Source organism: Camelus ferus, chromosome 14 (genome assembly GCF_009834535.1).
Source record: "Camelus ferus isolate YT-003-E chromosome 14, BCGSAC_Cfer_1.0, whole genome shotgun sequence".
NCBI lineage: Eukaryota > Metazoa > Chordata > Mammalia > Artiodactyla > Camelidae > Camelus > Camelus ferus.
Genome location: NC_045709.1, coordinates 21,089,761 through 21,106,313, shown reverse-complemented (window position 1 = coordinate 21,106,313; position 16,553 = coordinate 21,089,761). Strand labels below are relative to the sequence as shown.

Below are 16,553 nucleotides of genomic sequence, written 5' to 3'. Positions count from 1 at the left end.
GATGGAGCTTCCTGGGCTCCGAGTCTTGCCTCGTTCCTCATTCACCCTCTACGTAAGTGCTCACTTACAAACTGGGTTGAACGGTGGGGCCAGCTAAGTGTGTTCCTGACGGCCCTGATTTAAGCGACGTGGGACTTCTGTAGCGGGAATTGAAGTTCAGGTAACCAGCCAACCTGGGAGGCCAGGGATGGATGGACAGAGATGCTGCTTTATCGTGTTGCTAGACACGTGCTTCCAGGTAAAAACATCCCTAGGAGACGTTCTGACGAGTTGTGTTTCTCTGAAGATAATAGAGTCTGCACGTTCTCAGGTGTCAGGTAACAGTCTTGTGGGCAGAGCTTTCTGTGTGCATCGTTAAGAATGCAGGCGACATGGACTCCTGGACGCAGAGGAACGAGGCGCTGAGTCTGGTTCCGAAGGTGGCACCGGGGCCACGTGCAGAAGCCGCCGCCCGGGACCGCGTGTGAGCGTCGCGCTGTACGCCTGCGGCGCCTCGTTTCTGGAAAGCTGGGATTCAGAAGCTTAGGAGAGCTGGTGGGGACCGAAATAGCAAACCAACCCTAATAAATCAGATTAGGGTGGTACTGGCGGATTACCAGCCTTTCTCAGGGTAGGTGTTTTCGGGTCAGTCTCTTACTTCGGTTTGACTTCGAGGTCGTGGGTAACTAGGAAGAGGAGGCACATTACTGGGGAGGACTTTGTTATCACTGACCTTCCAGGACGCTCTGTGGAACAGAGTTAGGCATTCCGTGAGACGGGTTCAGCCCTTCCTCTCACCAGAGTGCCCAGGAGTGTGGGCTGACTGCGGCCTGAGCTGCTCGGAGCTGAATGGCCTGTCACGTGTGTGGCGTGACCTGGGCTTGTCCTGAAGCTGTCCTCCCCCCCCCCTTCTTTCTTTGTTTAAGAAGAAGACATATTTTTACTAGACAGCTATCTATCCTGGCTTGATTATCTTGGGCTGTGAATATCTCCCAAATTATGACTTGCTGTGGTTTCAAAATACAGTTTTTTTCCTTTTTCCCCTTTATCCCCACCCCCCAATTTTTTTTTTTTTTTTTTTTTGCACTGCGTAGCATAAAGAATTTCAAGTCAGTAGTAGTATTTTAAGGGTTAGGCTGAGGTCTGGAGACTGCATGAGTGCATTTTGATGCCTTGAGGGCAGATTCAAAACCCCAACAGCAAGGATGGACACCTCTTGAGGGGCTTTTAAAGGGAGGAGCCCTTAAAGGTCACCCAGTTTGCTCCTCCGTCCGTTGACTTGTTTGTCTATCTGTTCAGCAGATTTTCGCGTGTTCACACACCTTCCTCCTGGTGTCCCTTTTCCAGGTGTGGTGACAACCCTCAGCCCAGCGTCTCGAGCCCATGGCATTGAGAGCTGCACTGTTCAGTCTGGGGCCACTAGCCACACCCCGCTGTTCGAATTAGCACTAATTAAAGAGAAAGAACATGGGAAGCTCAGATCCTCAGTCACACCCACCACATGTCGGGGTCCGTCCAGTGCCCTCTGTGGCTGGAGCGGCCTCGTGGGCTGGTGTCCCCCTGTGGGCCAGTCCATCAGTGCAGGAAGGTGAGCCAGGTGGGGCTGCCTGTGTCCTTGGGATCCATCCTGAGACATCTCAGCACCCACACAGCCCATCACCCGGCGCCTACCTCTCCCAGGTTCGTCCCCATGAAGACATTCTCCCCTGTCTTATTTTAGGTCTCTGTCATCTGAATTAAGCCTGCAGCGTTACCAGGACCGTGAAGCCTTCCCTGCCCGCCCCCCATCCCCATGGCAGCCGCCCCCTCCCGTGTCCTCTCGCAGTACCACGTGCACACCGTCATCACACTGAAGCTAATTCCTTGTTGATATGACTTTTCTTCTGGGGACCGAGAGGTGGTTGGAGTGCAGGGCTGGGCTTTGACTGTCAGAGTAGGGGCACACACAAAGCCTGACACATCACCCCAGGAAATGAGCATTTACTGAGCAGAGGGAGGAAGCAGGGGGTGAAGGAGGCTGCACCGGGTTGCACTGTGAGGACCGGAGCCACTCTGGATGCATGGAAGCTGGAAGAGAGGAGGCGTTTGTGGCCCAGGGAGCATCACGGATGCGAGCCTGTCGGTGGAAAGTCACAGGACAGCTGTGCTCCTAAGATAGCCACAGAGGAGTGTGCTCAGCACCATTCAGGGCTTAACCGAGGGACATAGACAATTTGAATTACGGTGTCGCATGTGAATGTGTTTCTCTGTGCAAATATGACATCTCTTACTAGAGGTGCTGAACTCCACACTTAATAACCTTCACTTGGAACTTCAAAGGTGTTATAGGGACCCTTTCCCTGTCACATCAGGTGGCACAGTCTCAAAGCCTAGTTAATTCTTCAAGACCGTTGTGGCTCCTGATGTCCCTCAATAGGAAAGAAAGATGCGTGTGTGCACGTGCAGAGGAGGCTGTGTGATGCGGACAGTGAGAACGGTGACTTAGCCAGGCAGCCCTGCCCTGACCTGCCTCTTCCAGGCCGTGTCGTCCTGAGCAGGTGGCCGTCTGAGCCTCAGTTTCCTCATTTTTTAATGGAGGTACTACCGTGTTGACTGAAGAAAATCACACAACCTAAAAGTTATGTCACATTTTGTTCGGGGACCTTACTGAAGACTGCAGCTCGGGAGACAGCCTCTCAGAGAGCTCTGAGGAGCTGCTCCACAGAGGCGAGGGAGGGGCCAGGATATATAGGAGCTTTTGCTGAAAAAAATAACAAAATCATAGAGCCAGACATCAGAAGATTACTACTGATCACAAAAAGCAGACATCTCAAGTTAATGATTTTAAGGAGGGTGTAGGTCAGTGGTAGAGTGCATGCTTATTAGCAAGCACGAGGTTCTGGGTTCAATCCCCAGTACCTCCTCTAAAAATAAATTCCCCTCCTCTGCCAAAAAAAAGGGGCATTCTCAAGTTAACGATTTTAGTGCTTTTCTAGGTATAGGAAGACGCAGGGGTCTGGCTCATTGAGATTATTCCTTAGATCTGCACCTTAACTGCCTAGGGCCGGTATCCTGTTTTTGTCCATCCTGAAATCCCCTCTGGGCGCACCATCCGGGCGGCCGCAGTGGCCAATGGCTTCGTGGCCGGCAACATAGGTTGTTTGCTGGAATGGCCAGCAACGTCCTTTGTTTACTGAAAAGGCATTTTTCTGTCCTCAAGTGATAACTGGTAACACAGTCCTAGCCCCATGGCCTTTCACACAGATGGGAAAATTCACAACTGTGTTTCCCACGGGAAGAGTTAACCATGATTGTGAGCACGAACGGTCGTCCGGGAAACACACTCGGACACCTGCCTTGCCCTGTGTGCTCAGTCAGCTGGATGTCACCGTGTCTGACTGGTTACATTCAAAACCATGCAGATAAGGTGATGTGGTTCAGGCGGAGCTGGGCCTGGATGATCTGAAATCCAGGGGTACTTGCCTGCGTCTGGAAACAGGGTGATCACGTATGCAAGTTACTTAAAAAGTCCCTTTTTTTCTTGCACAATCAAGAGCTGTACAGATGCTTCTGAGGAAGAGGATGAAAATCACGTGCTGCTTTCAATTTTGAGGGAGCTAGAAACCAGGAGGAGGTGTGTAAGTTAGCGTGTCATTGAATGATCTGTTTTTTTTTTTCACACTTTGGAAAGGACGGTGACAGCCTTAGCCACGGTGTTCTCATCATCCACTGGCCCGCGTACGATTCACGCACGGCCAGACCGCCTCTTTGAGACTTCAGGTTGCTTTCCTTCCGCACGGAGACCGCACCCTCTCTTTCCTGGGGCTTCGTGCCTTCCTCTGGCCTCCCCCCTCCTCTCCCTCCCTTGACTTCCCTCCCCAGAAGCTCTGTGATGTTCCCCAGCCTACTTCCCGGCTCCCTTACTCTTTCATGCCTCACCTATCAGATTATGATTATCCACATGCATCCGTCACTCTCACGAGACTGAGTTCTTTCACCAGCAGGCATTTTCTTAGACAATTTTGTGTCTGCGGTGTTTAAAGAGGGGCTGACTTACGCAGGATGCTTGGGAAAGTTTTACTGAGTGAATGGATGTTTGTTCACTACGTGTTTCTTAAATGCAGCCTCCCAGGTGAGCCATGACTCTGGGTAGGAAAACTCTACTATATTTTTGGTACCTCTTAGCTTCAGCACGGTGGTAAACAGTATTTATCTTCATATTGCTCTGTGGGCTTGCTGTTCTATCAGCTATCCTGGAAACACTTTCTCGGGTCAGTTCAGCAGGTGTTCAGTCTTCGTTACTATTTTACCCCCATATGTACTATTAAAATATTTATGAAGTGGTCACCAAGATTTTTATTGACTTGAAATAGAGCTCTTGTGTGAATGATCCAAACTCAGGTCATTGTGGATGGTCACAGACCTTCAGTGTATGTGTTGCTGGTGAGTAAGTTCACTGAGTGGAGCAGATCAGTCGACCAGACCTGTGATGTACTTGGCATTTTGTTTTTCCCTTTGGCTGTTATTTACTAGATTCCTTGAAGTTAATTTCAGAGCTGCTTCCAGGATAGGAGGTGGCGAGTGGGACTGTACTGGAATTCTCATTAGCTCCCTGCTTAAACTAATTAAAAAAGAACTAGTTCTGGGACTGGAGCTCCCTCGATGAAATTACGGAAATGTGAAGTATGAATTTAAGACTTCTTGGAGACCTGAATGCTTTTTGCTTGCCGGTATTTAATTTTGTTTTTTTCTGTCTTTCTTTTTAGTTTTAATTTTGATTGCCGTTACCACCGATACCTGAGCCAAAGTGGTGATGCCACCTGAGAGACGTTTCTGCAGCCCATAAGTCAGCAGCCACGCGGTAAGAGTGTGCCTTTTACCCTTAACGCCATTCAGTTTCAGTAACATCACGGTTTAGAATTTTAATTTGAAATAGAATAGGATAAAATATTTTATTAAGTATCAATATATAAATATCAATATATTTTAGTATATAAATATCAACTGCAGATAATATTTGAGAGCTTTAGGTCCTAGTCAACAGTGAGAATTTGAAAAACTATGATTTGTTACATTCATTTCCTGTCCATTTTTATGTGAAGAGCCAATAGAGCTGTGTGGTTTTTTGACTCATTAAACTGGAGTCTCATTTTCTTCGCAATATATTTTGCCCATTTGCTTTCCATTTCCTGGGCTTTATTTTCTGAATCTTGTTAATAACACGTGGGTATGAGATGTCAAGATGATGAAGTTCCACCCACTCGGGTGCCACTGTAAGTCACTCTGAACGGGAGTGGTGATCCCAGCAGTGCTCAGGTGAGGTCTGAGTTATTTGTGGTTTAAATGGTCTGTATGGCTCTATCTTCGAGGAATGTCTCCAGAGTAACACGAATGGCAGACCAGTCAGGCAAGCTCCTCCTCTGAACTTCACTTTCCTTCTGTACAGAAGGCTGTCGTCCGTCTTGCCTGTTTTGCAGAGTTGTGAAAATCACTTGGCGCATGTAGAATTGTCCTTTCTTTCTTTTGAGGGGAGGGGAGGGTAGAGAGAGAAGAACAGATCTTTTGGTTTTGTGAATGTGTTGAGAGAGAACACACTGCTTCTTCATATCTTGAGGGAGGGGATGCTGGAAGGCTCGGTCCCTAAACCTGCCTCACCTTGGCCTTGGGCGTATCGTTACAGTAACTTACTGTCGAAAAGTGGAATCTGATTCCCGTTGTCTCACATTACAAGCAATTTTTCAGGAATACGTCTATATTCTTTGACCACAGTAGAATTAAGCTAGAAGTCAGTATCAGACATCTGGGAGATCTCCAAATACTTTGAAATTAAGTAGCACCCTCTAAAGATCCCATGGGTCCAAGGGGAAGTCACGGGGGAAATCAGAAAACATTTTTAATTGAATGAAAATACAACATATCAGAATTTATGGAATGTTGCTAAAGCTGTACTTGAAGGGGAAATTACAGTGTTAAGGCTCATATTAGAAAAGTTGTGAAACAATAATGTAAACTTTCACTTTAAGAAATTAGAAGGCAAAGAGCAAATTAAACCCAGAACAAGCAGAGGAAGAAAAGAAAGATAAGGCCAGAAATCAATAAAATAAAAAACAAAAAAGAGGAAAAAAAATCAGTGAAACCAAAAACTGATACTTTGATGAGATCAATAAAATTGATAAATCTGTAGTCATACTAATCGGGGGGAAAAAAGAGAGCAAGAAGGCAAATTTCTAATATCAGAAAAGAGAGACCGTCAACCTAGATCCTACAGATATTAGAAGGAAGACAAGGGAATATTATGAGCCACTTAATACACTTGGTAACTTAGATAAATGGACAAATTCCACCAAACCTCACTTGAGATGGAATGGGTAACTTGTATAGCTGTTCATTAAAGAAATTGAATTTGTATTTAAAACTGTCCCAGAACGAAAGCTCAAGTCCACATGGTCTCATTGTCGAATTCTACCAACCTATTAAGAAAGAAATAATACCAATTACACACAAGCTCTTCAGAAAACAGAAGGAAGGGAACACTATTTTATGAGGTCAGTATTACTCTGACACAAAAAATAGACAGATACTTCTCAACAAAATATTTGCAAATTGAATACAGTTTCCATAAAGAAGATAATATGTCATGCCAAAGGGCCACTTGTTCCAGGATTGGTCCATCATTTGAAAGTTAATAAATATAATTCACAGTATCAACAAATTAAACAGCAGAATTTTTAAAACCCCTGTGATCATCTCAATAGATGTAGTAGCAGCATTTACCAGTGTGCATCATCCGGTCATGATAAAAACTCAGAAAGAGAAGAACAGAGGGAAACTCTCAGCAAAGCTGGCGCAGGAGGGAGCTTCCTCAGCTTGATAAAAGGCATCTATAAAACACCTGCAGCTAAAATGGCAGTTCCTGGTGAAAGGCTGAACGCTTTTGCCTAACCGTAGGATCAGGGCAAGGGCGGTCACTCCACATGCCTGTTGACAACTGTCTAGGCCATGCAATAGAGCAAGAAAAAGAAATAAAAGGCATATGGATAGGGAAAGAGCGAAAGCAGACTCAGAACTCCATATATATATATATATATATATGTATAGCACAGGGCCTGAGAAATGTAGATTTTAGCCCGCTGGCCTCTGTGATTCAGGGGAGAGGACAGAGGAGGTGGGGGGAGATGCTGAGGGCAGTACATAATATCTGGTATGTTTGGGTTTCTGTGGTTATGACCTGAAAATCATAAAAGCAAGGCAACATTTATATCACTTTTGGTTTCAAGTTGCTGTTTTCTTTAAAGTTGCAAGTCGGCGAACTCTGTTGGGAGAGTCTTATTTGAGCACTGTCGTCTTTCTGTTAGGATGATGGGGAAGCCGTGTGTAGTACTTAAAAGTTAAGCGTTGATTTAAACCTCACTGAATAGCTTTTATTTTTTAATTTAAAGAAAAAGGCTATCTGAAACAATGTGAAGATGTCCTCTTAAATTCTGTGAGGATGAACAAAATTGTTCATTAAATCTGTTGTTAACTCTCATTTAACTTTGGAGGCGTTAACAATTGTTTTGTATGCTTGCTGCCATGTCTTAGAATGTATTGACATGTTTTGCGTAATACTATAGGACACATGTTTTGCCTACTGACTTCTGCTATGTAATTTCCAAGTACTTGCTTATTTTTACGGTGGCTGGCAGCATGGAGTGGAGGAAACCTGGAGTCCTGGTCCCAGTTGCCTGGGACCCTTGTGTAACAGGACAGCGTCTCTGGGTGGTTTCCCTGGAATCGTTTCTAAGACTCTTGCAATGAAGCAGTTTTTCAGCCTAAGTAGACTAGTTACAAATTTAAACAAATATATAAGTATTAAATTAGTGTGTGTGTTTCATTGCGTATTGCTGGCCCTGTCCGTTGGTGCCGGGTTTAGGGTGGCAAAGTGGTCTAGTAGACGGAATGTAAGTTTAGAAGTTACAGAAAATCTTGGGTTCAGATGTTAAAAACATACTTAATTTGAGGCTTAATTTAAGCTTTTGAGCAAAGTCCACTTAAATCCTTGAGCCTTCATTCCCCTCCTCAGTAAAAGGCGGATAATAATCTGGACGAGCTGCTGAAAACATGAGAGCATCTGGGAGCCCGTGGGCACTCAGCTGGTCACTCTCTTAAAGGGTCTTGGTCGCGGTGACACGGTGAAGACTTCAGCATCCGACAGATCTGGTTTGAACTTAAGTCCTTATACTTACTGGTCAGGACACTTTGGATGAGTTACTTTTTGAGCCCTGATTTCTTAATCTGCTAAGTGAGGCAGTGCCAGCCTATGAAGCTGTAGCGGGGTGTAAATGACATAGTGCACACGAAATGCTTGTATGTATAAAACGCTCCCATTTATCACCTTTAACCAGCTCACCACTGTTAGCTCTATGATTTTGTGGCTTTGGTCGAGTTTCTGTAAAGTTACCTAGAAACCCCGCCTGGTCCTTCTCGGTGGTGATCGCAGTTCACTTGGTGGACTCTGTTCAGGAGAACGGAGCAGGGAGGGTGCCAGACTTGGTGTTGGGAGACCAAGTGCATAGGTTGCAAATTTCGGCTGTTTCACTATCCAGTGTTCCTCTTCCTGCTTTCGCAGTGCAGACAGTTGGGAATAGTTAACTAAATAACTGCTCCATTTATACTAACTTTCTTTCATGAGCACAGCTTCCAGTTGCCAAAAATACTGACCTCGGGGTGCCCTTTGTTTCTGAAAACACAGAGACTCAAGGTCAGTCACGTGTAGGCTAGGGAGCAGTCGGTGGGGCCCACAGCGTTACTGCTATTTTGACCTTACTTTATGCTGTCAGTTCATGTGAATTGCCCGTATTGGGCTGTTTTTGAGCCGCGAAAGTGGTCGTTTCCGACGGCTCAGGTTGGTATTTCAGGGTGTGCCAGTAGTGTTTTCTTTGCATACTTGGCAGATGATCTAATTTTGTATTTTTTCATTTGTTGTTTCCTCTAGGAACTTAAATTTATTTTTAATGCATTTTGGATTTCCTTTGTTAATTTGTGTGGTCAATGTCATGCTCAAATAATTTGATGCCAAAGACTAAGGTAGAGAAAAATAAGTGATAACGTCTTTCTGAATAAAAAATGGAGATGCTGAGCAATCTTTGAGAAGACTTTCCATGTGTGGTTAAGTAATTAGAGACAAAAGCCAGCGCCTTTAGAGAATTAAACCTTGAGGTCATTGGTCATAACAGGCAGAGCCTGAGTGCCTGGAAATTCTTTGAGATGGGTGCTTTTTGGAAAGTCCTATCTCCCTGGCAGGTTGGAAAACACTCTTGACGGTTTTAGCTTCTGAGGGTTTATTCCTGTGTTTTATGTTATAAAACAACGCAGTGTGCACTCAGTTTAATGTTGTGTTTGTAAAGTGTCCATAGGTTGGATGTTTATTGGACTTTGAATAAGAAGCTAACAATTTCAGTTTTGTTTAAAAGGGCATTGGGGAGGGCCATGGTAGAGCACGTGCTTAGCATGCACGAGGTCCTGGCCATTAAAAATCTCCAGTGCTGCCATTCAAAATGAGTAAGTAAATAGGCGTTAATTTAACAGATACTCAGTGTGGATCATAAATAACAATAGTAATATTGTGGTAGTCGGCTTATGAGCTTTTCGCTTTCATCGCAGTGTGATCACAGCCTGATTGCAGTGCTGATAAATGGCCTCTTCCTCTTCCTGTCCAACTAAGGGAAAAGGGAGGCAGGCATGGTGTCAGGTGAGCACTGATTCCCTAACAGCAATCCCGTCTGGTGTATGTGGCCCAGTTTATGGTGTCTGTAGGCTCCTGGCTGCACCACCTCGTCGACAGCCCTGGGGGGGTCGTCAGGACTTGAGTTTAGTGGGATTCAGCTCCTGGAGAACTTGGGAGGCTGCTCGCTGCTCCAGGGCGGGCTGTCCCAGTGCCCGGCCCCTGCAGAACAGAAGCGGCTGTTCAAATCTTTTGCTCATAGTTTTAATTGGGTGGTTTTATTATTGAATTTTGAGAGTTTATATGTTTTGCATATAAGACCCTCATTAGATAAGTGATTTGCACTTTCATCCATTTTGTTAACAATCTTTCCCATTTTACTCCAGAATGAAGCTTTAGGAGTGATGTGGGGGTTATTTTACAGTCTAGATCTCCCGCGTTCTGTTTATCTAAAAAAAGTTAATTTTATTTAAATGGCTGGTTTTGCCTGCTGGTCAAAACAGAGGAGGAAAATCGTTCCTGGTAAAAGTGTCTCTGAGGTTCCTGGATTATAAACTTGCATCAAAATAAATGTTTATACACAACGAAGAATTACAAAACAGGTGGAGACTCGAGTATACAATAGATCCTGTGGTCCCAGGTGTCCCGAGTGTCTAGTCATCTGGGCACCAGGACCCAAATCCAGTTCTGAGGTGCCTGAAAGCCGGCTGGGTCTCTCGCAAAGGGGGGGAGACAGCAGCTCAGGGCTGGAGGGCCCTGTGAGAGCGAATCTGTTTTTCAGAAGAGGAAGCCGAAGCCCACCTTGGTTAGGAATGTGCCCAGGGTCATGGGGTGTTAGTGGCAGGACTGGGCCTGGAACCCAGGTCGTCCGGTTCCTCAGCCGGTGTTGTTTCTCTGGGCCCTTCTGCCCATCGTCGTGCGGGAACTTACAGACTGTGCTCTGACAGCCACACTGGAACGTTTATCCCGGGGAAGCACCGTCACGGAATCTTACAGTCCCGCCACCCCCGCCCCCACCTCATCACGACTTCATCTGAAGCTTCCCTGGAAGAGGTGAGGCCGTGTAGCTCTGGAGGGTGACAGCACAGGCTCTCCCCCGCCCGTGGGAAGGTGACATCTGTGTGGCGTCTCCTGGGTGGTGTTGGCAGGCGAGCAGGATGCCACCAAGTGGGGGAGGCAGACACGGCGCTGGGTCTTCACAGTGAAAGGGGCTCCGTGGGAGGAATGGGGGCAGCACTCAGAGGACTGGCTCTGGGGGGCGGGGCGGGAGCAGGGCCCCTCTTCTGCATCACTTTTATTCTGAGGACAGAACTCGTACGTACAAGTCCACGTGATTAGAAAGCCAGACAAGTGCAGTGCACGTCCGTGGCGCTTAGCGTGTGCGTATCTCTGATGATCAGTTTTCAGTGTTTTTCTTTCCTACACTTTATGCTTTTATTAAGTTTGTTAATGACTTTCCTTGTTTTCTTTATGAGGGTTTCTAATTTATTGTGGTTAGTTACCAACCTCTTGTTCCAACAGATTTTCCTGAAAAGAAATGACAACTCACAGTAAATCCTATTTTTTAGTGTATCTAGAACTTCCATGTTTTAACTTCTTCCTTGGGTGCGTACCCCTTCTTTGACATAATTTTTATGTGCATATTGTTATCTGTTTTCTGTGGCTTAGCCTTATCTTCAACCAGTCAACTGTTCCTTCTTTATTGTTATAAGCAGAGTAATAACTAACATAACAGCATATAAGATACAATAAAGTTAATCGGTCACATTTTAGAGGGAGGTGGTTAGGTTTATTTATTTATTTTGACAGAGGTACTGGGGATTGAACCGGGGACCTTGTGCATGCTAGGCACGCGCTCTACCCCTGAGCTGTAAACCCTCCCCCGGGCCGCTCTGTGAGTGTCTGTGTGCTGGCCCTGTGCTGAGTGACCTGTAGGTGTGATAACACAGTAAGTCCTCCCCTGAGGGAGGTACCTTGTTACCCTGCCTCACAGGGAGGGAGGGAAGGCGCGGGGCAGCGGGGAAGTGGTGAACCGGAGTCGGCACACCTTGGTCGGGATGGAATACTATTCAAGTGTGAAGACACGGTCACTGTGTTCTGCCCCGCCCTCCTGGACGTAAGGCGGAAATAGTCAATAAAAACACAGACGTTGAGCAGCACGTGCCCTCTTCAGCTGTCGCCCGCTTTGGCGCTCCTGCATCCGGCCCGTTCCCTCTCCCAGAGCCCTTGTGCCATCGCTCTCATCCACCTTCTGGCCAGATCAGTGTCACGGCCACAGGGAGGCTGCCCCGGGCTGCTCAGAGGTCCGCACCCGCCCCTCCCCAGGGTTTCATAACCCGAGTCCCCTGACCCGTGTGCTTGGACCAATGTCTTACTTCCCTGGGGGGAGGGACCTCATCTGTTTCCAGCCACCTCGGGACCCCAGTGCCAGGTCAGTGCTCAGGTGGTATTTACTGGGTGGGTGAACAGCGGGACTGAAGAGAGCAGGGAAAGGAAAGAATTCCTCTGGGCCTCACACGTCCCGGCCCTTCAGGGGAGTACAGCATTCAGTGACTGTGCCAGGAGTAAGTTTAACCGCAAGTGACTGAAACCCACCGACGTGGCGTGAACACACAGGATACTGCGGGCTTCACACTGCAGGAGTTCCAGATTGGCACTGCAGGGCTGGTTCGCCTGCTCCGGTGTCACCGAGGTCCTAGCTTTTCTGTTTTTACTCCTGATCATGCATGACAGTGCATCCCAGTCATCGGGTTTCCTGCCATCATGAGCAGGAGGCTTGTTGCATCAGTAGTAGGTTTGCAATTCTGTGTACCTCCTGAAACAAGAAGTTGAGATTTTGCTTGCTTTATGGTGTCCTTTTTGAGGTGAGAGGTGGACTGCTTTCCCAGGATAACGGGGAAAGCTTCCCTGGGTATCTGGCGACCTCCACTACCTTTCCTTACTGAAGTCTGTGGCATTGAAAGCTGATTGGAAGCTGCGTGTCCGGAGAGGTGATTGGCAGGTGTCCCTGCTGGTGGCCTGGCTGGCTGTTTTAATAGGGAGAAGCCTTGTCACAATGCCAGTGTTTGTAGACCTTCTCTCTCCAAACGTTCCTCGGGGAGGCATGTTCCAGTCTTCTTGGGTGGTGTCCTGGGAGCCCCGTGGAGAAGGGAGCTGGGCTGCATGGGGCAGGTCTGCCTCACCACTCAGCATAGGTTGGTTGGATGCTCCTGGTTTCAGTGATTCCCCAGCCCCCTCGCTCTACCTAGTGTTTCCAGTCCAGATCATCGAATTTACCTTTTCCAGAGAGTAAAACACGCTGGGCCAGGGGAGGAGGGGCAGCCCAGGAAGGGAGGAGAAGTTCGTAAATGGATCTTAAGAGCCCTCATGCCTCCATCTCCCCGTTTTAGGTGCCCGGCCCCCCCTGCCCGAGCCTTCGTGGACAGGCAGGCAAGGATCGGTGGTCCAGGTGGGTGGGCACCGTCTTGCACCCTCCTCCGCGTCCAGGGCGGCCTCTCCCATGTTCTGGTCCCTTAGCTCTGCCCACAGCTCGCGGCTGCTGCTTCGCCCCCTCTGGTCGCGTCGCGGTAAGACGCGTGCATTCAGACCCCAGCTTGACTGGGAGTCTCGCACGTGCTGCTTTCCTGTAAGAGCAGGATTGTGCTGTAATCTGCCTTTGGAATCTGTAGTTCCTTCAAGTACTTCAGCCTCTGTTGCGTATTTAGCCGATTCTCTCGCGTAGAAACGATAGGATAATGCAGATTCCCGGGAAAGAGTCCATGTTCCAGGGAGTTAAAACTCTGGGCTTGTTAAAATGCGAATGCAAACTTTGAAGAGACGTCTTGTTAACTTTCAGACCGCGAGCCATGCCTCTGGTGAAGAGGAACATCGAGCCCCGGCACCTGTGCCGTGGAGCCCTGCCCGAAGGCATCACCAGTGAACTTGAGTGTGTCACCAACAGCACCCTGGCCGCCATCATCCGCCAGCTGAGCAGCCTGAGTGAGTCCTGCTTTCTGATTACCAATGACGTATTTATTAATTTGAACACATTTAGCAAATCCAGTTCTGTTGTTACACAGTTGTCCAAAGGAGAGACTGCCGCTTGAGGGAGAGAGCTCCCCCTCTCCCTCCCTCTTGAATTTCCCAGCATGAAGTTAACTGTTGCATCCTCAGTAGTCCGGTGATACCAACTCTGTGAAGTTAGAACGGACCAGTCCACAAATTACTAGACAAGACCAAACGTGTAGATTTAAAGTAGTGTTATTTTTTTTTAAAGCTTGTTAAAAAAAGAGGATAAAGTAACTGGTAGGAAATTTTTTTCAAACGTGGGTTATTTATTAAACTTGGACAAAACTAATTTTTTTTAACGTACCACATTGAAAATAGGTCACACCTGTATTATCCTTGGCTGCTCAATAAATGTTTGTTGATTGACCAACATCCCAAATAAATCAAAGAACAAAGTCCCAGACTAGTAAGATTTGCTGATTTTATCCTACTGAAGGTTAAAATGCAGGTACTGACTTCCACCCTGAGGTCAGCAGGTGAGCTGATGGCCGCACGTGTGCAGTACCCTGTGTGTGTTACACACACGGGTTACACAAACGCGAGTACAACCATCAGGAAGAGAAGGCCTCCTGGTTTTCCTGATGTTGGACATTAATATGAAATACCCAGGAATATTCCGATTCTTACGACTCAGATGTGCACGAAAATGCTCTTCCTTCAAAGCATTCTGAATTGCTGTGTTCCTCCCCGGCTTCCTCGTTTCCGTCAGGATTTTACTTTCTCACTTCTCCCCACTCCTTTCAGTTTAGATGGTTCACACTGCCTCTTGGGTGACAGGTGTTCACAGTGAAGATTTTCAGAACCTCTGCTAATAACTAGAAAATCCTGCATGGAATTTCACATCTTGCTAGCCTCAAACACGGGAGAATGGTTTTTAAAAACTCTAGTACTTTTGTTTATTTTGAAGAAGAAACACTATGATTGAGTATTTTTTTCCTTAAAAGAATCGCACTGCATCATTATTGATATATTTTGATGTATCGACAACCATTGGCTAAGGCAAAAGTAACTTGGAAAATACTTAAAATGGGTTTTAAATTTAGATTTCTCTTGAAATGTGAACTAATTATAGTTGATTGTTGGTAGTGGTTGTTGATAAAATGTACAAACTCATATAAACATGGGGGATCCTTTGTAAATTACTGAAGGGTAGAAATGCTTCTGTTTGCATTCATATACTTTTGTAAGAATGCTTTAGTCTCTTGTTTTTCTGGCTCTTGGCATAGAGTCCAAGTGATGAAAACCAGCATGACTTGTTCAAGTTTTAATGATCACACCTTGCCTTGTGCTGTAATATTCAGTCCAGTGTTACGCCGGTCTTGTCCGTGGTGCCTGCCTGGCCACAGACCCTTGTAAGTGAAACTACCCACATGGTATGTTTTATTCCACGAAGTCCACACGTAGGCAGGATGGTGACAGCCCCTCAGAGGATGTCTGTGTCCTGATCCATGGATCTGGGATGTGCTGTGTGACAGGGCAAGGGCGTGTTGAGGCTGCTAGTCAGCTACCCTCCGAGGAGGTTACCCATGTGGGCCCAGTGTCGTCACGGGGGCCCTTTACCTGTGGAGGAAGGAGTGTCGGAGTGATCTGACGTGAGAAAGATGGAGCAGCCTTTCCTGGCTTTGAAGATGGGAGAAGAGGTCACCGGCCAAGGACGCGGGCGACCTCTGGAAGCAGCAGAAGGAAGGAAATGGACTTTCCCTGGAGCCTCCCTGAGGAGGGCAGCTCTGCCAGCCCCTCAGCTTTAGCCCAGTGATGCCCCTTTCAGGCTTCTCATCTCCAGGGCTGTGAGAAGGTGATTCTGTGTTGTTTTACTCCACTACGTTTGTGGGAAATTGGTACAGCAGCAGTGGAAGCAGGGCAGCACTGGAGCCTGGTCACGTTTTGTACGCACACCCGCTCCAGCCTCGTGAGTGGACCCGGGTGGGTTCCCGCCTCACGGACGGTCAGCTCCGTCCGGCTGCTCAGCGGATCGCACCCTGTCTCTGTTGCAATCACCTGGGAGCTTTAAGAAGAAGATGCTGAGAGTCGCTGCAGAGGTGCTGTGGGAGTGTGCACCGGAGATGGGGCCTGCGGGTCAGACACCAGGGGCTGGAGTGAGAAGACCGGCCGGTCAGTCATGTCTTTCGGGAAGTTTGACCTAAGACACAGAGCATGTGCTTGTTTATTATGGGATGTGCTGCTGAAATGTCATTCAGGACTGGAGAGGTCAGGGTGGCAAAGTGGATGGACCTAGAGAATATTACACTCAATGAATTAAGTCAGTCAAAGAAAGATAAGTGCTGTATGATATCGCTTGTGTGTGGAATCTAAAAGGTGAATGAATGTGTATACAAACCAGAAGCAGACTCACAGATACAGAAAACAAGCTAGTGGCTACCAGTAGGGAGAGAGGAGGGGCAAGAAAGGGGTATGGGATTTAAGAGAACAAGCTATTATGAATAAAACAGACAAGCAACAAGAGTATATTGTGCAGCACAGGGAATTGTAGCCATTATCTTATAATAATTTTAATGGAGTATAATCTGTAAAAATACTGAATCACTGCACTGTACACCTGAAACTAAAATAATATTGTACATCAACTCTCCTTTTTTTTTTTAACCTTTTTTTAAAAAATTGAAGTATCATCTGTTACAATGTGTCAATTTCTGGTGTACAGTACAATGTCCCAGTCATGCATATACATACATATATTCATTTTCACATTGTTTTAAATTAAAGGTTATTGTAAGATAGTGAATATAGTTCCCTGTGCTATACAGAAGAAATTTATTTTTTTTAATCTATTCAGTTCTACTTTAATTTAAAAAAATAGCATGTTACTTGCTTTACCAGCAATGGG

General features: G+C 46.6%; 1 protein-coding gene across 4 annotated transcripts in view; it reads left to right on the top strand.

Annotated features, from left to right (window-relative positions):
• WASF3 (WASP family member 3) overlaps positions 1-16,553 on the top strand; it is a 77,451-nt gene that overhangs the window by 29,311 nt on the left and 31,587 nt on the right. For 3 of the 4 annotated variants that reach the window (XM_032496415.1, XM_032496412.1, XM_032496413.1), the window contains exons 2-3: positions 4,725-4,819; positions 13,497-13,639. In XM_032496415.1, the coding sequence (XP_032352306.1) occupies positions 13,507-13,639 (133 nt within the window). In that variant the 5' untranslated portion in view covers positions 4,725-4,819; positions 13,497-13,506. Of the gene's footprint in view, positions 1-4,724; positions 4,826-13,496; positions 13,640-16,553 lie in introns of all 4 variants that reach the window. The other variant, XM_032496414.1, reaches the window with a different exon arrangement.